The sequence below is a fragment of the Oncorhynchus tshawytscha genome, linkage group LG02, assembly GCF_018296145.1.
Source record: "Oncorhynchus tshawytscha isolate Ot180627B linkage group LG02, Otsh_v2.0, whole genome shotgun sequence".
NCBI lineage: Eukaryota > Metazoa > Chordata > Actinopteri > Salmoniformes > Salmonidae > Oncorhynchus > Oncorhynchus tshawytscha.
In genome coordinates, this window is record NC_056430.1 from 39,919,322 (window position 1) to 39,942,865 (window position 23,544).

General features: G+C 44.0%; 1 protein-coding gene across 1 annotated transcript in view; it reads right to left on the bottom strand.

Annotated features, from left to right (window-relative positions):
- cita (citron rho-interacting serine/threonine kinase a) overlaps positions 1 to 20,781 on the bottom strand; it is a 54,019-nt gene extending 33,238 nt beyond the window's left edge. The window contains 13 exon segments of the mRNA XM_024374610.2: positions 1,815 to 1,934; positions 2,278 to 2,421; positions 4,606 to 4,711; positions 12,537 to 12,726; positions 14,556 to 14,709; positions 15,099 to 15,232; positions 15,235 to 15,304; positions 15,583 to 15,676; positions 15,958 to 16,100; positions 17,929 to 18,027; positions 18,305 to 18,480; positions 19,956 to 20,097; positions 20,353 to 20,781. Coding sequence (XP_024230378.2) covers positions 1,815 to 1,934; positions 2,278 to 2,421; positions 4,606 to 4,711; positions 12,537 to 12,726; positions 14,556 to 14,709; positions 15,099 to 15,232; positions 15,235 to 15,304; positions 15,583 to 15,676; positions 15,958 to 16,100; positions 17,929 to 18,027; positions 18,305 to 18,480; positions 19,956 to 20,097; positions 20,353 to 20,445 — 1,665 coding nt within the window. The 5' untranslated portion in view covers positions 20,446 to 20,781.
- Between the last annotated feature and the right edge of the window lie 2,763 nt (positions 20,782 to 23,544).

The window sequence follows — 23,544 nt, forward strand, 5'->3', positions numbered from 1 at the left end:
TTCTAGATTTAATTTTGGATTGGAGATGCTTAGTGTGAGTTTGTAGTTGTCCACATATTCTAAGTCAGAACCGTCCAGTGTAGTGATGCTGGACAGGCGGGCAGGTGCGGGCAGTGATCGGTTGAAGAGCATGCATTTAGTTTTACTTGCATTTAAGAGCAGTTGGAGGCCACGGAAGGAGAGTTGTACTGCATTGAAGCTCGTCTGGAGGTTTGTTAACACAGTGTCCAAAGAAGGGCCAGAAGTATACAGAATGGTGGCATCCGCGTAGAGGTCGATCAGAGAATCACCAGCAGCAAGAGCGACATCAATGATGTATACAGAGAAAAGAGTCAGCCCGAGAATTGAATCCTGTGGCACCACCATAGAGACGGCCAGAAGTCTGGACAACAGCCCCTCCAAGTTGACACACTGAACTCTGTCTGAGAAGTAGGTGGTGAACCAGGCGAGGCAGTCATTTGAGAAGCCAAGGCTATTGAGTCTGCCGATAAGAATGTGGTGATTGACAAGAGTCGAAAGCCTTGGCCAGGTCAATGAATACGGCTGCACGGTATTGTCTTTTATCGATGGCGGTTATGATATTGTTTAGGACCTTGAGCGTGGCTGAGGTGCACCCATGACGAGCTCGGGAACCAGATTGTATAGCGGAGAAGGTACGGTGGGATTCGAAATGGTCGGTGATCTGTTTGTTAACTTGGCTTTCGAAGACCTTGGAAAGGCAGGGTAGGGCAAACATAAGTCTGTAACAGTTTGGGTCTAGAGTGTCTCCCCCTTTGAAAACAGTTTTCCAATCTTTGGGGATCTCAGACGATACGAAAGAGAGGTTGAACAGGCTAGTAATAGGGGTTGCAACAATTGCGGCGGATAATTTTAGAAAGAGAGGGTCCAGATTGTCTAGCCCAGCTGATTTGCAGGGGTCCAGATTTTGCAGATCTTTCAGAACATCAGCCATCTGAATTTGGGTAAAGGAGAAATGGGGAGGCTTGGGCAAGTTGCTATGGGGGGTGCAGGGCTGTTGACCGGGGTAGGGGTAGCCAGGCGGAAAGCATGGCCAGCCGTAGAAAAATGCTTATTCTCAATTATCGTGGATTTATCGGTGGTGACAGTGTTTCCTAGCCTCAGTGCAGTAGGCAGCTGGGAGGAGGTGCTCTTATTCTCCATGGACTTTACAGTGTCCCAGAATGTTTTGAGTTTGTGCTACAGGAAGCAAATTTCTGTTTGAAAAAGCTAGCCTTTGCTTTCCTAACTGCCTGGGTATATTGGTTCCTAACTTCCCTGAAATGCAAGAGTCCTGATCATAGACATAGGAGTAAATTGTCTGTGTTCTAGATTTTGGGATAGTCTACAAAATGGCATTTCCCTTACTAGAACCTCTAGAGGACATGTCTTGAGTATGGGACACAACTTCAGTTGTGTGACGCATACAACTCAGAAAGGCAGAGGGTTAGTTAGTAGGTTTGGTGCTGTATGTATCAAAGATCAGTATTGGCCTTTCACATCATGACCTGATCCAACTCATACTCTGCAGTGCTCTATGCTGACTTGTTTTTACAAGGAACACGTGTGCAGCTACGTTGAAAGATGTAGGCGCACAATTAAAAATATTTGCAATATTAGACATAGCTTCTAAAATACAATTCCATTCCGCACAGCAAAGTATTTCGGCACATTTGCAAGTAAAATGGTTGCACTGTAGAGCCCTGCTCTCGCATGCTTGATACGTACGGCCCTCTGGGTGAAAACTTAGTAAGCATGCGGTTCACTGGTAAGGAAGGGGTTGATGAAGTGAAGACAAAGTTGAAGTGTGATTCTACCTGTTCCTTGATCTCCTGCAGCTTGCTGCTTTGCTCTCTGATGTCATGTAGCAGCTGCAGAGCCTTGTCATCCTCCTGAGACACCTCCACACGGGCTGCCTCCAGGCTGCGCTTTAAGCTCTGTGGAAACACACGCACAAATAACACATGCACACACAGTAAATAAATCACAACGCATTCAAATACATCACCCTATAATGCGGTAGGTCTACTCTAATCAAATGGAGAAATGCATGACGACACCGCATTATCATCAGTCATGCATATTTTAAACTATATGGGACGCATTAACAAGGTTGTAATGAAGAAAAAGAAAGTAAGAGACACTCCACTGTCCAATATGCACTCAACTGTGTTGATATGCAACTAGATATTTGAACACAGAGTTAACAGATTACTTTTCTAGCAAAACGGCTGTAACCGTAAGGATAGTTTGGATGGACACATAGCATTAGGTACTCACACTGCACTCAGTGATGTAGGTGGCCAGGTCCTGCTCCAGGATGGTCCTCTGGTTCTCAGAGGCTTTGAGCTCCACATCCTTTTGGTGCAGAACTGACTCCAGGTCAGTCATCTTGCGCTGAAACCTAGAGATCTCCTGCTCCATCTAGGAAGGAAGCCACAAGGGACACCGAAGCTAGCTATTATACCGTGACTCAAAGGTTTATTTTTCAGAGTTGTACAGTGGGTAGAACAAATATTTGATACACTGCCGATTTTGCAGGTTTTCCTACTTACAAAACATGTAGAGGTCTGTAATTTTTATCATAGGTACACTTCAACTGTGAGAGACGGAATCTAAAAGAAAAATCCAGAAAATCACATTGTATGATTTTTAAGTAATTAATTTGCATTTTATTGCATGACATAAGTATTTGATCACCTACCAACCAGTAAGATTTCTGGCTCTCACAGACCTGTTAGTTTTTCTTTAAGAAGCCCTCCTGTTCTCCACTCATTACCTGTATTAACTGCACCTGTTTCAACTCGTTACCTGTATAGAAGACACCTGTCCACACACTCAATCAAACAGACTCCAACCTCTCCACAATGGCCAAGACCAGACAGCTGTGTAAGGACATCAGGGATAAAATTGTAGACCTACACAAGGCTGGGATGGGCTACAGGACAATAGGCAAGCAGCTTGGTGAGAAGGCAACAACTGTTGGCGCAATTATTAGAAAATGGAAGAAGTTCAAGATGACAGTCAATCACCCTCGGTCTGGGGCTCCATGCAAGATCTCACCTCGTGGGGCATCAATGATCATGAAGAAGGTGAGGGATCAGCCCAGAACTACACGGCAGGACCTGGTCAATGACCTGAAGAGAGCTGGGACCACAGTCTCAAAGAAAACCATTAGTAACACACTACGCCGTCATGGATTCAAATCCTGCAGCGCACGCAAGGTCCCCCTGCTCAAGCCAGCGCATGTCCAGGCCCGTCTGAAGTTTGCCAATGACCATCTGGATGATCCAGAGGAGGAATGGGAGAAGGTCATGTGGTCTGATGAGACAAAAATAGAGCTTTTTGGTCTAAAGTCCACTCGCTGTGTTTGGAGGAAGAAGAAGGATGAGTACAAACCCAAGAACGCCATCCCAACCGTGAAGCATGGAGGTGGAAACATCATTCTTTGAGGATGCTTTTCTACAAAGGGGACAGGACGACTGCACCGTATTGAGGGGAGGATGGATGGGGCCATGTATTGCGAGATCTTGGCCAACAACCTCCTTCCCTCAGTAAGAGCATTGAAGATGGGTCGTGGCTGGGTCTTCCAGCATGACAACGACCCGAAACCCACAGCCAGGGCAACTAAGGAGTGGCTCCGTAAGAAGCATCTCAAGGTCCTGGAGTGGCCTAGCCAGTCTCCAGACATGAACCCATTAGAAAATCTTTGGAGGGAGCTGAAAGTCCGTATTGCCCAGCGACAGCCCCGAAACCTGAAGGATCTGGAGAAGGTCTGAATGGAGGAGTGGGCCAAAATCCCTGCTGCAGTGTGTGCAAACCTGGTCAAGAACTACAGGAAATGTATGATCTCTGTAATTGCAAACAAAGGTTTCTGTACCAAATATTAGGTTCTGCTTCATCAAATATTTATGTCATGCAATAAAAATGCAAATGAATTACTTAAAAATCATACAATGTGATTTTCTAGATTTTTGTTTTAGATTCCGTCTCACAGTTGAAGTGTACCTATGATAAAAATTATAGACCTCTACATGCTTTGTAAGTAGGAAAAGCTGCAAAATCGTCAGTGTATCAAATACTTGTTCTCCCCACTGTATATAGAAATGTTTATTTCTCAGAGTTGTACACATTTTGTCAAATGAGATGAGATAGTCACTCAAAAGGAGTTCAACGTTTGCCCCATGTCATGGTAAATGCCACAAGAGATCTCCTGCCCCATCTGTTAATCAATACATAATTAATTAACAGTAATGAATTGGGTTAAAAAGCAGATTTTTTACTATATTGGTTATTATAGCACTCAAATCAATATCCATCTAGAGAGTATGCCATGCATATGCTACGCTGACGTATGGACCTTGAAACTCCACGACAACCTCCTAATTCTCTCAGATTCCAATGAGATATTTCAATAAGATCATCATTTAAAAATCAGTGTGTAAAAACAACTCATCGGAGAAGGTGAATACTGTTGGAGTGTCAAGATTTGTTTACATTCAGGTTAAATAGTGCCTGGAGACTTTAGATATAGACCACCATTCAGAATCATCTACATGTGGCCCATTTCCAGGAAAAAAATAAAATAAAAATTAAGCAGCACAGTACCTTGTGACATTTGTCTTGAGTTTCTTGAAGTTCTTTGCTTTTAATATGAAGCTTTTTCTCCATGGAGTTGGTTTTGGCAGGAGAGTTGAGGCCTGAAGCCACTGACCTGGGACAAGGCATATGGGAGAACACATTCATTGCACCATTCTGACAAAACATTCACATCTCATTTTGAATTGAATGCAAAGGGTTGTGCTCCACGAGTTTGACAAATATGTCAGATTCTAACTGGCATTCAATAGTTTCTTCAATCCAGACTATAGGCCATTGACTAGGCTATTACATGACTGCAATTCAAGCTCAATAATAACACATTTTTTAATGCCATTTAATTCAAAGCAACTAGGCCTATTTCTCTTCTCAAAATAATTTGGTACAATGACTGTCTATCTTGACTACGTTGAGTCAAACTGAAAAGTTCAATTGGATTTGGCAGACAATGACTTTGAAGTCAATCCTCATGCTTAGAGGCTTAGTTTGTGGCAATAAGATGAGGGATGATTAACGTAGTAATCAAGATATTAATTAAGATATTAAAGGGAAGTTACAATAAATCAACCGCTTGAATTTGTAGGATGGAACAATTCACCTTAAGAAAAACAAGTGACGTTATTATCATAACCCCCAAAACAATGAACCCTATGTTTTTGTTGGCAAATGACTAAACACATGATGTTTAGGCCTACCTCTTCAAGCTCTATTTTAAAATTGAAGGCTAATCTTGCTCCCAGTGTCTTACCTTCACCACTACAGATACAGTAGGCTATATCAGAGAAATGAAGTGCTATGTATAAATCTCATGAAATGCACAGGGATATTGATCCATTGTTCACATGTCACTTTTCTGGCCAGCTCTGATGGAAAACGTGTTTTTATAGCTTTCATCAAAAAGGATTATGTTTCAACCATTTGTATTTCCTGTTACAGAATGTATTTCCCTGATTACTATATAAAAGCTGTGAGTAAACAGGTTTCCATCCAACCGTTTTATGCAAGTAAAGTACATGTCAGGTAACAAAATGCCACGACGGGCCTGATGGAAAGCACAAATTTGTTGTTAAACTTGCCAAATGTAGAAAAGTTAAGAACTACACTACCGGTCAAAAGTTTTAGAACACCTACTCATTCACGGGTTTTTCTTTATTTTTACTATATTGTAGAAATAGTGAAGACCCCAAAACTATGAACACATATGGAATCATGCAGTAACCAAAATATTTTATATTTGAGTTTCTTCAAATAGCCACCCTTTGCCTTGATGACTGCATTGCACACTCTTGGCATTCTCTCAGCCAGCTTCAACTGGAATGCTTTTTCAACAGTCTTCACTCCGCGGTCCGACTCATCCCAAACCATCTCAATTTGGAGGAGGTCGGGGGATTGTGGAGGCCAGATCATCTGATGCAGCACACCATCACTCTCCTTGGTAAAAAATAGCCCCAAATCAAATCAAATCTTATTTGTCACATACACATGGTTAGCAGATGTTAATGCGAGTGTAGCGAAATGCTTGTGCTTCTAGTTCCGACAATGCAGTAATAACCAACAAGTAACCTAACTAACAATTCCAAAACTACTGTCTTATACACACAAGTGTAAGGGGATAAAGAGTATGTACATAAAGATATATGAATGAGTGATGGTACAGAGCGGCATAGGCAAGATACAGTACATGGTATCGAGTACAGTATATACATATGAGATGAGTATGTAAACAAAGTGGCATAGTTAAAGTGGCTAGTGATACATGTATTACATAAAGATGCAGTAGATGATATAGAGTACAGTATATACGTATACATATGAGATGAATAATGTAGGGTATGTAAACATTATATTAGGTAGCATTGTTTAAAGTGGCTTGTGATATATTTTACATCATTTCCCATCAATTCCCATTATTAAAGTGGCTGGAGTTGAGTCAGTGTGTTGGCAGCAGCCACTCAATGTTAGTGGTGGCTGTTTAACAGTCTGATGGCCTTGAGATAGAAGCTGTTTTTCAGTCTCTCGGTCCCAGCTTTGATGCACCTGTACTGACCTCGCCTTGATGATCTTTATGGCCTTCCTGTAACATCGGGTGGTGTAGGTGTCCTGGAGGGCAGGTAGTTTGCCCCCGGTGATGCGTTGTGCAGACCTCACTACCCTCTGGAGAGCCTTACGGTTGTGGGCGGAGCAGAGGTGTTCCCTCTGCTGTTTCCTGAAGTCCACAATCATCTCCTTAGTTTTGTTGACGTTGAGTGTGAGGTTATTTTCCTGACACCACACTCCGAGGGCCCTCACCTCCTCCCTGTAGGCCGTCTCGTCGTTGTTGGTAATCAAGCCTACCACTGTTGTGTCGTCCGCAAACTTGATGATTGAGTTGGAGGCGTGCGTGGCCACGCAGTCGTGGGTGAACAGGGAGTACAGGAGAGGGCTCAGAACGCACCCTTGTGGGGCTCCAGTGTTGAGGATCAGCGGGGTGGATATGTTGTTGCATACCCTCACCACCTGGGGACGGCCCGTCAGGAAGTCCAGTACCCAGTTGCACAGGGCGGGGTCGAGACCCAGGGTCCCGAGCTTGATGACGAGCTTGGAGGGTACTATGGTGTTAAATGCCGAGCTGTAGTCGATGAACAGCATTCTCACATAGGTATTCCTCTTGTCCAGGTGGGTTAGGGCAGTGTGCAGTGTGGTTGAGATTGCATCGTCTGTGGACCTATTTGGGCGGTAAGCAAATTGGAGTGGGTCTAGGGTGTCAGGTAGGGTGGAGGTGATATGGTCCTTGACTAGCCCGTACACAGCCTGGAGTTGTGTTGGGTCATTGTCCTGTTGAAAAACAAATGATAGTCCCACTAAGCCGAAACCAGATGGGATGGCGTATTGCTGCAGAATGCTGTGGTAGCCATGCTGGTTAAGTGCGCCTTTTTAATTCTAAATAAATCATAGACAGTGTTACCAGAAAAGCACCCCCACACCATAACCCTTCCTCCATGCTTTATGGTGGGAAAAACACATAAGGAGATCATCCGTTCACCCACACCGCGCCTCACAAATGACACGGTGGTTAGAACAAAAAAAAAAAAAAACTCACATTTGGACTCGAGACCAAAGGACAAATTTCCACCGGTCTAATGTCCAATGCTCGTGTTTCTTGGCCCAAGCAAGTCTCCTCTTCTTTTTTTATTTTATTTTTTATTTCACCTTTATTTAACCAGGTAGGCTAGTTGAGAACAAGTTCTCATTTGCAACTGCGACCTGGCCAAGATAAAGCATAATGGTGTCCTTTAGTAGTGGTTTCTTTGCAGCAATTCGAACAAGGCCTGATTCACACAGTCTCCTCTGAACAGATGAGGTTAAGATGTGTATGTTACTTGAACTCTGTGAAGCATTTATTTGGGCGGCAATTTCTGAGGCTGGTAACTCTAACAAACTTATCCTCTGCAGCAGAGGTAACTCTGGGTCTTCCATTCCTGTGGCGGTCCTCATGAGAGCCAATTTAATCATAGTACTTGATGGTTTTTGCAACTGCACTTGAAGAAACTTTCAAAGTTCTTGAAAATGTCCGTATTGACTGACCTTCATGTCTTAAAGTAATGATGGACTGTTGTTTATCTTTGCTTATTTGAGCTGTTCTTGCCATAATCTGGACTTGGTCTTTTACCAAATAGGGCCATCTTCTGTATACCCTCCTACCTTATCACAACACAACTGATTGGCTCAAACGGATGAAGAAGGAAAGAAATTCCACAAATTAACTTCTAAGAAGGCACATGTGTTAATTGAAATGCATTCCTGGTGACTACCTCATGAAGCTGGTTGAGAGAATGCCAAGAGTGTGCTAAGCTGTCATCAAGGCAAAAGGTGAATATTTGAAGAAACTCAAATATAAAATATATTTTGATTTGTTTAACACTTTTTTGGTTACCTCATGATTCCATATGTGTGATTTCATAGTGTTGACGTTTTAACTATTATTATACAATGTAGAAAATAATAAAAATAAAGAAAAATCCTTAAATGAGAGGTGTTCTAAAAACTTTGACTGGTACTGTGTGACCTTCTCCACAATTTGCTGTGTTCCAGCCTGAATTAAACATTACTTGAGACTTTGTGTCACTGGCCTACACACAATACCCCATAATGTCAAAGTGGAATTGTTTTTTTATTTATTGTAATTTTAAAAATGAGGAAAAGCTAAAATGTCTTCGGTCAAAAAGTATTCAACCCCTTTGTTATGGCAAGCCTAAATAAATTCAGGAGTTTTTTAAAATTAACAATTTGCATGGACTCTGTGCAATAACAGTGTTTAACATGATTTTTGAATGAATACCTCACCTCTGTACCCCTCCCCACACACAATTATCTGTAAGGTCTCTCAGTTGAGCAGTGTATTTCAAACAGAGATTACACCACAAAGACAAAGGAGGTTTTCCAATGTCTCAAAGAAAGGCACCTATTGGTCAAGTTATTAAATACACTTTGGATGGTGTATCAAATCACCCAGTCACTACAAATACAGGCGCCCTTAACTTAGTTGCCGGAGAGGAAGGACATCGCTCATGGATTTTACCATGAGGCCAATGGTGACTTTAAAACAGTTAATGTCTGTGATACAAGAAAACTGAGGATGGATCAACAACATTGTAGTTACTCCACAATACTAACCTAAACCTAAGTGAAACGAAGGAAGCCTGTACAGAATAAAAATGTCAATCCCACTTTGTAAGAACAAAATGTGGAAAAAGTTGTGTGAATACTTTCTGAAAGCACTGTGTGTTGTGTGGTCCATGCAGTTTATGAGGCTACACTTTTCACAGAGTGGTGAAAGTGCAAGGTGATGATCTTGATTCTCCTTTCCAATAAAAATTGAGGGTCTTATTCTGATGACAGATCCTTGGCTGCAGTTTGTCAACCCTTTTTGTTCATAAAAATATCATCATGTAGGCTATAGGCTACCTGCACTGTATCTGCAAGCTGTTGGCTATAGCACATGTGCCAAGACCAAGTAGAAGGAATTGTCCGTATCGTCCTGAGATAGAAGTGCGTACAGGCACAGATATGGGTACCAAAACAAAGGTCCCAAAGAACACAGTGGCCTCCATCATTCTTAAATGGAAGAAGTTTGGAGCCACCAGAACTGTTCCTAGAGCTGGCCGCCCGGCAAAACTGAGCAATGGGGGGAAAAGAGCCTTGGTCAGGGAGTCGACCCGATGGTCACTCTGACAGGGCTCCAGAGTTCCTCTGTCGAGATGGGAGAACCTTCCAGAAGGACAACCATCTTTGCAGCACTCCACCAATCAGACCTTTATTGTAGACCGGCCAGACTAAAGCCATTCCTCAGTAAAAGGCACATGACAGACCGCTTGGAGGAGACTCAGACCATATGAAACAAGATTCTCTGTTCTGATGAAACCAAGATTGAACTCTTTGGCTTGAATGCCAAGCGTCACGTCTGGAGGAAACCTGGCACCATCCCTACGGTGAAGCATGATGGTGACAGTATTGTGCTGTGGGGATGTTCTTCAACGGAAGGAACGGGGAGACTAGATGAACAAAGCAAAGTACAGAGAGATCCTTGATGAAAACCGGCTCCAGAGCACTCAGGACCACAGACTGGGGCGAAGGTTCACCTTCCAACAGGACAACAACCCTAAGCATACAGCCAGGACAACGCAGGAGTGGCTTTGGGACAAGTCTTTGAATGTCCTTAAGTGGCCCAGCCAGAGCCCAGACTTGAACCCGATCGAACATCTCTGGAGAGACCTGAAAATAGCTGTGCAGCGACCCTGCCCATCCAAACTGACAGAGCTTAAGAGGATCTGCAGAGAAAAATGGGAGAAACTCCCCAAATATAGATGTCAAGCTTGTAGCATCATACCCAAGAACTCTCAAGGATGTAATCACTGCCAAAGGTGCTTCAACAAAGTACTGAGTAAAAAGTCTGAATACTTATGTAAATGTCATATTTCATTTTTATAACTTCTTAAAAAATTAAATAAATTTGCAAAAATTTCAAAAATATGTTTTTTGCTTTGTCATTATGGGGTATGGTGTGTAGATTGATGAGGGGAAAAACTATGTAATCCATTTTAAAATAAGGCTATAACGTAATTGTTTTGTGAAAAGTCAAGGGGTCTGAACACTTCCTGCATGACAAAACCATCTGAATTGAAAATGGGTTTCCATCGGATTTAACTTGTAGTCGGTACATAGGAATTTTGCCGCAAAAGTTATTTTCATGTCCACTACGTCATTACGCACAGCCTTTTATCCGCAACAAGTCAATGTCTAGCAATCACAGAATCATGTTTACATAACGACATATGGTCCGACAAACAAACCATGAGAAAAATTGCAATGTAAACACAACAGCACATTTCCTAGAGCGCTCAGGACCACCATTACATGAGTACAGATTGAAACGGACAGATACATTGAAATGCCAAAAACACAGGTACATGACATAACACGCATCCACAAAAATCAGCACCAGTTTTCCTTGAATGCGTACTGAGCAACATACTTCCCTCATCATCACAATGCCCCTGGGAGAGACGGTGGCTGGCGAACAGCAAAACACACAGGATGGGCATCACTGCCTCCATCACACTGTGCAGAGATCATAGATCAACAGCCAGCGCTGGCTGCATTTTCATAGATAGCCAGGATGGATGGCTGGGCAGGCTCTGTGTGGTTACATGTTAGCACTTGTCAGCTACAGGAGCACCCATCTGCTTCCACTATGCTAAACAAATGACCATTTACCTGGATTGCTCTGCATTTTCCCCTAATTGGGCTTAATGAGCAGTTTAATATACAACAAGCCCTCATATGTTAACACAATCAGCTTCTGTGTCTTGTTTGCGCTGCTTGTTTGGTACCATTAAAAGCAGTGCAAAAAATGTAACCAAAAACAGATCACCATGTCTTAGGGAGATGCAGCATCATGGGAGAGAAAATTAAATATATGAATGTAAAAATAGGGAGGAGAGAGAGAACGAAAGCGCGAGAAAGAGAGAAAAAGAGAGACATACAGAGATGGGTCAAAAAAACATCCTCGTTTCCATAGAAATACATTCTCTCCACCAATCTGCATCCTTCCTTTCTCTGACTAATCCAATCTGCCTTTTGTTTCATATTTTTTGTGCTCCTTTTCTTATTTCTGTTCCTTTTCTGCATCATCACCCACAGATTCTGCAATTAACCTGCCACAGGGAACAGTCAGTGCTAGAAATCAACCAGGGGCAACATTATTAGGGAATCAGCAAGCCATTGACTAGTTGAGTCAATTACCAACCAAACCACACCGCTGTTAATTTGGCAAAGCCATTATACACTGCGCGGCAATAACAAAGGCAGAGCACCATAACATGCACACAACTGAGGAGGGGAGAGAGGGGAGGGTCTCCTCCACCTCACAGCAGCGCACGCCATCGACACACTCACCGGAATACCAACCAGCTCTGATAGTCCAATAACATCAGCAAGCTACGTTCTCCTACCATTCAGCTCTGGTGTGTCTGATCTCCACAGCAGTCAGAGGTAGACAACAAACCTCTCGTCTCATTCTTTATCCCAACCTTTCTCAATCAGAGAGCTCTGTTTTTAAATGGTGAAAACAGTCAGAATCCAGTCTGTGTTTATGACTGGATGAACGCATGAAAGAGGGGCTTGTCTCCAACGAGAAAGGAGAGAGAGGAGTTCCCCTCATTCTGTCTGACACAGCACATAGCCACCAAGCCCATAATAGAGCCACCAGCCAAGCACTGCCACTGCAGGAAAAAAAACAGCCTATAGACTCAGGCAGCATATAGAAAGACATGGTTGGATGGTACCTGGAGAGCGTTGCCGTGGCGTTACTCAAGGCAGATCAGACCTGCCACCACCTGTGAATGACGCCTATCAAGCAGAGGGGTTCGGCTGACAGACGCAGGTCAAGGTACAGTACTTACTCAGACTTGGCCAGCGCTGTCAACGCCCTGCTGAAGAACCAGCCTAGAAAGGGCAGGTCCTGGCCCTGGAAGCCCGGCCGCAGGGGGTCTCGCTGGGCATCCGCTCGCCGGGGCCGAGGCTTCTCCGGAGGCTCCTCAAAATTGGAGGTATCATCTTCGGCGCGGAGCGTCGGCACGAAGGGAGGGAGGGCTGCGGGAGGAGGGAGAAAAGAACGAACGAGGGAGAGAGAGTGAATGAGCGAGAGAGATACGCCGGGAAAGAGTCAACAGATACAAAAAACGGGGGAAGTGAGGAGAAGAAACATGCGATGTGGCTGTAGCGCAGCAATTCGCGCACTCTCACACACACACTCCTTCTCTCACACACACACTCATAAATTGCTCTCCCCCCTCCCTCCCCCTCCCATACATACGTTGTAGCGTCTCCCTCTCTCTCACTGCAGCAGCTCGGTCTAATCAGCTGGAGCCATAGCCGCCAAAGCACAGCCCTATAGTCTAGCGCTCTATCTGCACTCACTCAACCATTAACAAGCCCAGCCTCATACATTTGCACAACACACACACGCATTTAAGACGCACACCAATCACACCATCGTATGGTAGTCTTCAATAGTATTTTAAAGCAGAGGCAGTATTTGGATTCACAAAGGTTCCTTTGATCAGCATATTTGACAAATAGCCCATTAAGCTAGGTGGGTGAATCGCCACCCAGGTCACTTTTTTTTTTTTATTGTACCTTTATTTAACTAGGCACACATATTCACACACATATGAACAAATTCTTATTTACAATGACGACCTACACCAGCCAAACCCGAACGACGCTGGGCCAATTGCGCGCAGCCCTATGGGACTTCCAATTGCGGGCCGGTTGTGATACAGACTGGGTTTCGAACCAGGGTGTCTGTAGTGACGCCTCTAGCACTGAGATGCAGTGCCTTAGACTGCTGCGCCAAAACATCCTGATGCTGTGTTTTAATGTCAATGAAACAAAGGAGCTCTATGATCAAGTACTTGGACACGGGAATCCATTTCTTACTGAATTCAGCAACAATTTTCTTTCAATCAGGGTCCACAAATCACAGCTCTTCCATGAAAGGAAAGATATTCCAGTAAATCCTCTTCCAGAAATAGAATAGTCCACAGTAATTCTAATTCCAGACGTTCATCTATTTACCCTGACAACAATATGATATTGTGAGAATCAATGAGGCAATTTCACATATCTGGTCAATCAAAGGCTCTGGCATTCTTCTCATGACATTCTCACCACGTGTCAATGCTGAGTGATTCTGAGCTGTAACACGCAAGCGTTTATCTCATTAATATATTCCCTCATCCTAGTGTCAGGCTTTATGTCCAGCCTTTTCCCTGCTCTCCTGGGGATCACACACACAGACACACACACACAGTAGTAGTGGCATCAGTAGTTGTGAGATAATGAGATTCGCTACGGTCTGGCAGGAGGCCAGCTTAGTCCAGAGGGGGGATGTTGAGGAGAGATCAGCAGCTGTGTGTGTGTGTGTGTGTGTGTGTACACATTACGCTGTACGTAGTGTACTGTGTACAATATTTGTTTCCTTTAGTAGTATAGTGAAGCATGGAAAGCGCTTGAGTGCTGTATTTCAAGTGTGCATTCCATCGATCAATAAGAAAGATATCCAAAAACTGTCTTAGTGAATCAACAACCAAGCTAAGTGGTAAACCATGCACGCTTTAAGTTTGAGTGAACTATCCCTTTAAACCAAATCAAACCCTTGTTTTTCTTCAAATGGTTCTTCTCTACCTTGCAACACTTAACAGATGTAAGACACACATTCATAAACAAGGCTGAGGTGAGAGGACCATGATCAGCTTATAACCAGGGTCGTACTCATCAGGGCACTCAACGGATAAGTTTGAAAACGTTTCGCAAACTGAAAATAAAAATAAGTGTTTCTTATTGGACAAGTTCACTTGTTTTCCATTTGGTGGCTAATGAATACGACCCTGGTCAGTTAGGAGGGGGCCAGAGCTCACCTTGTCTCAGCTTGTTCCAGTCCACAGTGGAGAAGAAGGGGTGACAACGGAGCTCCTCAAAGCCTAGCCGCTCCTGCGCTCCACAGAGTAGACTCTGAACCAGGTCTACAAAGTGCTTACTGGCCTTTGGATCCTGGGGGAACCTCAAAAAACGCTGGGAGGAAAACGATAGGGACAGAATGCAGTCACAACGGTCTTAAACATAGAATTCAGATAACTCTGTGGCAGCTAAGGTTGTCAAGAATTACTAAATGTTTTGATATGACTACTGTAGTTGGTGTAAAATTGCTACGCCCATTTTCCCTTTAGACTGCCTGAAGAGATAGCGGACAGCCTCATACATCATTTGTCAGGTAACCCCCCCCCCAGCTCTATCACTTTTTTCAAAGCATTTTTATAGCCATCCATTTTACAGATTCAAAATAAAAATTACCTACTTTTCCAGGATACCAGTTCTTTATCATTCCATACCTTTTTACAGACTTCCAGACCAGTGCAAGATGTATCAGACAGTACGTATTAGATATAATAATGGGACCCCACCTGGAAGTTCATGATATTGTGGGCGGTCTTGGTGGCGGTGCCATCGGTGAACGGAGACTTCATGTAGATCATCTCGTAGGCGATGATCCCTAGTGACCACCAGTCACACTCCAGGCCGTAGCTACACTGGGACCCCCGTTCATAGCCCCCAACACCTCAGGGGACAGGTAGTCCTGCGTCCCGACAGGTGCCCTGGGGGTAAACACCTGCAAAACAGCAATCTCAGTTACTCTCACCTCATGAATAACCTCTAAATTAATGTTATTATGTGGAAGTTGTACCTGCTATTGCATTATGTTATAACCCAATGTTTGAGTAGTAATCCATCCCTTGCACAGGTTTCACATGTTGTTTCAATGGAGCCAGGAACTTGGCAGGTACATGAGCTTTTTGGTTTGTTTTTGCGGCACAACCTTCTCACACATTCAATAGGAAAAATAAGAAATCCTCTTCAGTATATTCATTCTGATGTGTGAGCTTTTACCTTTTTATTAGCAGTGAGCTTGGCAGCTGAACCAAAGTCTGCCAGCTTGATGTGCCCAGTGCGGTCAATGAGCACATTCTCTGGTTTGACATCTCTGCAACAGCAAAGATGCGAGGAGGATGTGAGAGAATGCAGGAGAAAGGGAATGGGAACAGAAGGACAAGGAGGAGCGAGACCAGACAAAACAATTTGACCTAAACGCAGGTGAGAGATCTTACAAAGAGCGAGAAGGATTTCTCTCTTATACCTGTGGTGTATTAACCCTATATGAACATTGACACTAGTAGTCACGTTGTTATTCTGGGGATTCACATTAGCGGTACAGAGGTGTGCAGCCCATTTGAGTGTATTAAAAGTGTGGAATTTGGAAGTCACCTATGGACAAAACCCATCTGATGCACAGCGTGGATGGCCTCCACTAGTTCGGCCAGGTAAAACTGGGCCATGGCCTCATCAAATTGCTCCTCATATCTGTTCATCAGGGCCATCAGGTCCCCACCCGGGAGGTAATCCATCGCCTATCAACACACACACACGGAAATTAAACACAAACACGGCCATGTGCATAGTAACGTGACAATCATGTTTTCAGACAAACAGGAAACTGTCTTGCAACAGCCTGGCCAAACAGCTTCATTGTATTTTGTGTTTATTTGAAACCCTGCGAAAAAAGACAAGTATCACCACGCCACATTGCAGACAACACAGTTTCTATGGTCATTGGTCCCATATTAAACCACCAAGAGCGTCAAAATGTGTCTGGAAATCAAATTGAAATACTTGTCACATGCTTTGTAGACAACAGCTGTAGACTAAAAGTGAAATGCTTACTTACGGGTCCATTTCCAACAATACAGAGTTAAAGATTAGATAACATTTTTATAAAAAATATAAATAGTGAGGAATAAATACACTGTGAATAACAACTATAAATAATAAGTAAAAATAACATGGCTATACATAGGGAGTAGAAAATAACAAAGCAACAGTTTCTAATTAATTCTACCAGTGCTGCCGTTGTTCCATGCATTCTAAATATAAACAGGAAGCAATAAAGGCAGCAGCTATCAGTAGGGGTGTTAAAAGTTCAGCAACGAGGAGCATACAGCAGCTCATGAATGGTCGGGGAGTCTGAATGAACAGCAGCATTCTAAAGAGGTTACCTAGCAACAGGGTACTGAGAGACACTTTGGAGCAGTCTAACACTTGGGTAGAGATGGATTCTTTGTATTTTCTCTGGGCTCAGTATGGAAGTGTGGGCAGAGATCAGAGCTGGGAGTGGGGGCTGACTGAGCTGAAGCAGACATGGAAATAACTCATTTCTAATTTAAGCCACTCAGTTTGCTTTCCGAGCAGCAATGCATTGCTCACTTGGCATTTGTTTTGGATATTCTAATCCCACTAAATTCACAGGAAGATGTGGACAGAGCATTCCAGCAGCAAACGGAGTACAGTGAGGGAAACACAATTGTACTGATTAGGTAAAGTGGGAAAAAACATCTAAAATGCCAACTTTTTGGCTGAAGGGACACATTTGGGATTTCGAAATTGAATTACAAGCCACAAAATTGTAATAGCGGCTCAAAGAAGGCTGCAAAGGAACGAAAATTAAACCAATGAACGGTTTGAACAAAACCAATTTGATTATTTATTACGCAAGTCAGTTAAGAACAAATTCTTATTTACTATCGGCCTACTAAGGTCTATAGATGCTATTTATGCATGCATTCGGTTTATATTCTTGTTGTTGTTATGAAAAGGAAGACATGGCAGCATCCATACCCCGCAAACACTTTGCATCGATAACATGTTTTGAAAATCTATAGTACTGTTTATCAGCCCAATACAAAATATGGTACATGACGCCATCTATTGGACATCTGATGGATAGCAGTGGAGAGGTATAAGACTATGTAAGAAAATTGAAAAGCAACCCGGGTTCCATTTGGATTGACAGAGCGCAATGCCATGATCAATTCATTTAACTACGGATGTAAATATAGGTTCCCAGGTCATATTGAAGTACAAAACAGGCCACGTTCGGCCCTAGGGCCATAGATTGCCCACCGCTGTACTGACCCATAACCAATCTGGAATTTGATTTGTTCTCAGCCAAATTGCCTCGTTTTTAACGAGACATTTCTGTGAAAGCAAGGTCGATGGAATGTTTTCGAGTGAGACAGACGAGTGGCCATGGCCAACATTTTCTGCGTTGTCTTAGGGGCATTCTCGCTAGTAATATCTATAGATTTTGACAAATTGTGTTGAATATTGATATTGCATTGTGGTGTCAATCACACAACAAATAATTCATAGGCCATAACCTATGTATTTCAATACTGTTACCAGGTAGACATTGTCTTGGTCCTGGAAGGCATAAAGGAGCTGTGGGATCCAGGGGCTGCAGCTCAGTGCCAGTATCTTCCTCTCCTCCTCATAGAACACCTGAGGGAGGAACAGAACGTGAGTTACAGAGGAAGGGAATGCACCTGCCTGTCAACTACATTTCAGGGAACCACAAACAACGGAACATGGTACAGTTTTCACAGATTGACTCCTCAGTCAAAGGTGAATACTTACTTCCATTTAAGTTGACTTTCAAAGTCTCTCTTCGACATTGACGCATGACTAAGTGAAAATTCTATGATTTACATGGAAGTGAGGACCCGCCCCCACAACGAATAACTATTTTTGGAGCAGAATGAAAAATTGTGTAGCTTACATTTTCTTTGGAGCGCAGGCCTGCCTTCTCCATGACCTTCAAGGCACACACATCTCCTGTGGATCTCTCTCGGACCACCTGTACTTCAGCAAAGCGGCCGCGTCCAACCACCCCGCGCTTCTCAAAGTCCCGCAACCCAGGCTGCAACTCATGTAACTCTGACACCACCTCAGAGTCTGAGAGTCACACACACATACACAGTTAAACATTAGTAATTGAGTATTCGAACAGACGTCAAAGCTCAATTTTAACCAGAGATAATTTTTTTCAACAAATACTGTCAAACTATTTTGTGCAATGCGCTTTGTGGTTGCCCAAACAGGCAAGTGTAATTTCACCTAGAAGACAACATAAACTTGCTTTGACTCTAGTGTTCCATTTGTACATGTACATTTGCGGGGGCACAACAAAAAAGAAACCAAGCATCGCAAGTTCTTCTCCCTAAATTCCCTTTCCTCTCAGTGTCTCATTCACTCAACTGCGTTCTGACCGCTCCTTACACACACATGTGCTGAGTGAGCATAGAAGCTCCCATTAGGCCTCCAGAAATCAATGCCTATAAAAACATTATCTAACTAATGGGATACACAAGCTACATTCCTTGCCAAATGATGACAGTTCACAAATTCAAAATGGACTTGTTGAATGAAGTAGGAAAATATGTGTTCCAACCACGAGCTGCAGTTTTGGACTAATTGCTTCCTATCTATTATCCGCTTAGGCTCCTTTGCGAACTGCTAGTGCCATTAAGAATTGGTTAGCTTAGCCTACCCTAAACATAGACAAGTTCGAAACTGAAAATACGCAAAAACATTTGTTTGATTAAAACAAAAACTACATTTTCATCACAATCATTAAGCATAGGCCAACTCACCAAACTGATGTCATGGCCATAATTCACCACCATGCAGAGTTCAATGTGGAATTGTTAATCCAATTTAGAAAATTCCAAACAACAGGCAGGACAAACTAAATTGAATGCCTGTATTTCGAAAAAACAGATCTTGGTTTGTAACCCTGAAAAAAAGTATTTCAACTTGCCAAATTGAGCCCTGTTTCAAATGATCACTCTTTGAGAATAACTGTTCCAGACGTGAGATGCGCATCCCTTCGCACGGTCTAACTGTTCTGTCTAAATTGTTTCACTTGGGAAAAATATGAGGTTCTATTTTATTCTGTTATATTACACAATATTTTTCTTCTTCTATAAAATTGAATGTGATAAGGGCTAAAGGAAATAAGAGTCTATTGTCTGCTAAATTAACAAAGCAAGGCTATGCTATTACACAGCAATAGGCTTCGACAAGCAAGCGCCACTGCTGAGGTTCTGAAGATTGTGTTCCACAATATGATATAACCAGTTGATATTACGTTTCAATAAATTAATATTAAAATGGCACTTGCTTTTTTCTTGACTGAATATATAAATGGGCCATGTTATCTGTAATGGTTATGAAAAATTAGGCATTGTTGCACACTGTTGGCATAGGCCTATAGACAAATGTACACATATTTGTTTTACATGCCAGTACTCCAACAGTCAAAACATGTAAAATACCCATCCCTATTAAACATAGGAGTATAATAAGATGATATCCTTTACTACTAAAACACTTCAGTAGTAAATGATAGATGCAAATCAAATGCTTACACTTGTTGACAAAGTTGGCAACATATTCTATCTTCATCAGGTCTGGGGAAGAGCACTCCTGGTAGAGAAGGAGCAGAGCGTCCAACAGCTCCTCCCTCGTCACATTCACCCCACCCTGTAGGCCATGGTTGGATGTCTTTCCCTGGAGTGTTAAAGCAACAGGGGCATACATTAATCATTCTTATCAATTAAACGAGGCTTGCCAGCGACCATCTCAGACCTTGCTGAACCTTTATCTGCATTGAACTGTTGAGCTAATTAGTTATATTAGTCACTAGCAAGTTTATAACCAAATGATTAGGAGTATGTATTTCTACTGTTGTTTTGATTATTCTCTCTTACTAGCCCATATATAAAGGCAGTACATCAAGTAGCTACACCAGACAGTAATATTCACCTGCAGTAGGTGGTTGAGGCGGGAGCAGCGACTGGTCATTGGATCGAGAGACGCCAGATCTTTCACACTCCCTTGATATTTGAATTTAAACATACCGACGCCTTGACTCTTTCCTAATCCAACAGAGATTGACACAGCAGGATCAGTTTTAGAATCACCAAACCAGCTGGTACGTTAGCTATGAGCAGCAATAACAGCTAGTCAACTAGCTATCTTGCCCTGGATAATTCAACACATTCATTGCAAGCAAACTAACAGAGATAGAATACGAATGAACTTTCCAACCTAGTACGTACATATAATAAAAACGTAATGTAGCCTATCTAAAATTTAGCCAACGGACAATATACTTTAAAAAAAAGAGAAAACATTAGGATCCTCCTGCTGTCTGCGGACCTCCGGTTGATTTTACTTCCGGTCCACTTTCGAATTTTGCGCGTTCTCTGTTCGCTTCATTACGTCATCGCATCATGTTCTCACAGTGCTCGTTCATTGGATCAAGGGCGTCTAGTCCCGCCCTCCTTACTTGGCTGACGCGCGACACAGTTGACTACACAGTGGCTGGTGTTCGAAAGACTAGTATTCTCCTCTCTTTCTGTAAAGAAAATCATGCCGTCTGGTTTCCTTTAACTGGAAGGTTTTTTGGGGGACAATAATTTCCTCCTTCAGACTAGATGGACATCATATTTTACAATTTGTGTATCCCCTTTTTGTAGGCTGGATTAGATGGTTGCATTCAAGACAAGGTGTTGTCATTCATTTTTTGTCTTAATTTTTTTTTAAATTGCCCCCACACCAGATACAAACATAACACACACATACGAACAACAATTGAACTTACAGACGCACAGAAACAACTATTACATCTCATCTGCCCAGACCCACATGCTCACACCCTCATCCCCAGAGCCTGCATTATTGTTTGCCACATGGCCTTACATTTTTACCAATTTAATAAATAATTAGAAATTTTCATTGTGTTATTGATGACGGATTGATGAGAAGAGAATCATCCAGCATTGGGTTTCTGTAAAAAGAGGGTGACCCAATTACCACCTCATCGTTGAGTGGATTGTGCGATAAACCTCCAGGTAAACGCTGCACTTCCCAGGAGTCATGTGTATCCCCTGTCACAGGAGGAGACGGTGGCTATGGAGACATATGTCACCGAATCTCTGGGACAGGGGTACATTCGGCCCTCCACGTCATCCGCCTCCTCTAGTTATTTTTAATAAATAATTTGCACGGACGCAGACCTTATGAGTACCTCGTCATGCCATATGGGGTGAAAAATGCTCCAGCCGTCTTCCAATCCTTTGTAGAGGATATTCTCCGGGACCTGCACGGGCACGGTGTGGTAGTTTATATTGATGAAATTCTGATCTATTCCGCCACACGCCGCACATGTGTCTCTGGTGCACAGGGTACTTGGGCAACTGTTGGAGCATGACCTGTATGTCAAGGCTGAGAAATGTGTGTTCTCCAAACAAGCCGTCTCTTTCCTGTGGTATCACATTTCCACATCTGGGGTGGTGATGGAGTGTGACCGCATTGCGGTACGGTAAAGGAGGTGCAGCGGTTTTTAGGGTTTGCCCATTACTACCAGACGTTTATCCGGGGTTTTGGGCAGGTGTCTGCTCCCGTTACCTCACTGCTGAAGGGGGAGCCGGTGCGTTTGTGGTGGTCGGCGGAGGCGAGCAGAGCTTTTGGTTGTCTGAAGGCTTTGTTTACCGATGCTCCCTCTTTGGCATTCAGAGTGGAGGTGGACGGTTCCGAGGCAGGTGTTGGAGCCGTGCTATCACAGCGCTCGGACACGCCACTGAAGCTTCGACCCTGTGCTTTCTTTTCGAGGAAGCTCAGTCAGGCGGAGCGAAACTATGATGTGGGGGACCGGGAGTTGCTGGCTGTGGTAAAGGCTCTGAAGGTGTGGAGACATTGGCTTGAGGGGGCGCAACACTCTTTTCTCATCTGGACTGACCACCGTAATCTGGAGTACATCCGGGCGGCGAGGAGACTGAATCCTCGCCAGGCAAGGTGGGTGATGTTTTTCACAAGATTTCGTTTCACCATCTCATATAGACCAGGTTCCCGTAACGCTAAGGCCGACGCACTGTCCTGTCTCTATGATACCGAGGAGTGGTCCATCGAGTCCACCCCCATACTTCCGGCCTCTTGTCTCGTGGCATGGGAGGTGGACGTGGACATTGAGCGGGAGTCACGGTTAGTACCTACTCCACCACAGTGTCCAGCTGGTCGGAGGTACGTCCCGCTTGGTGTTCGCGACAGATTGATCAGGTGGGCCCACACACTACCCTCCTCTGGTCATCCGGGGATTGATAGGACGGTGCGGGGTCTTAGGGGGAAGTATTGGTGGCCCACCTTGGCCAAGGACTTGAGGGTTTTATGCCTCCTCCTGTTCAGTGTGCGCCGAGTGTAAGGCTCCTAGACACCTGCCTAGAGGGAAGTTACAGCCCCTCCCCATTCCACAGCGGCCTTGGTCACAGCTGTCGGTGGACTTCCTCACCGATCTTGTGGTGGATCGGTTTTCTAAGTCCTGCTGTCTCCTCCCTTTGCCCGATCTCCCTACGGCCCTACAGACTGCGGAGGCCCTGTTTGCACATGTCTTCCGGCACTACTGGGTGCCTGAGGACATAGTTTCTGATCGGGGTCCCCAGTTCCCGTCCCGGGTTTGGAGGGCGTTCATGGAGCTTCTGGGGGTCTCGATCAGCCTGACCTCGGGATTTCACCCCGAGAGTAATGGGCAGGTGGAGAGAGTTAACCGGGATGTGGGTAGGTTTCTGTGGTCGTATTGCCAGGACCGGCCGGGAGAGTGGGCGAGGTTCGTCCCATGGGCCGAGATGGCCCAAAATTCACTCCGCCACTCCTCCATGAACCTGTCGCCGTTTCAGTGAGTGTTGGGCCATCAGCCGGTCCTGGTACCGTGGCATCAGTCAGACCGAGGCCACTGCGTTGGAGGAATCCCTGCAACAGGCTGGTGGGCGGCAGAAGGAGAGAGCGGACTGCCACTGCAGTGAGGCCCCCGTGTTTGCACCGGGGGACCGGGCCTGGCTCTCGACCAGAAACCTGCCCCTCTGCCTGCCCTGCCGGAAGCTGAGCCCGCGGTTTGTGGGGCCATTTAAAGTCCCGAGGGGAATAAACGAGGTGTGTTATAGGTTACAGCTCCCCCTTACT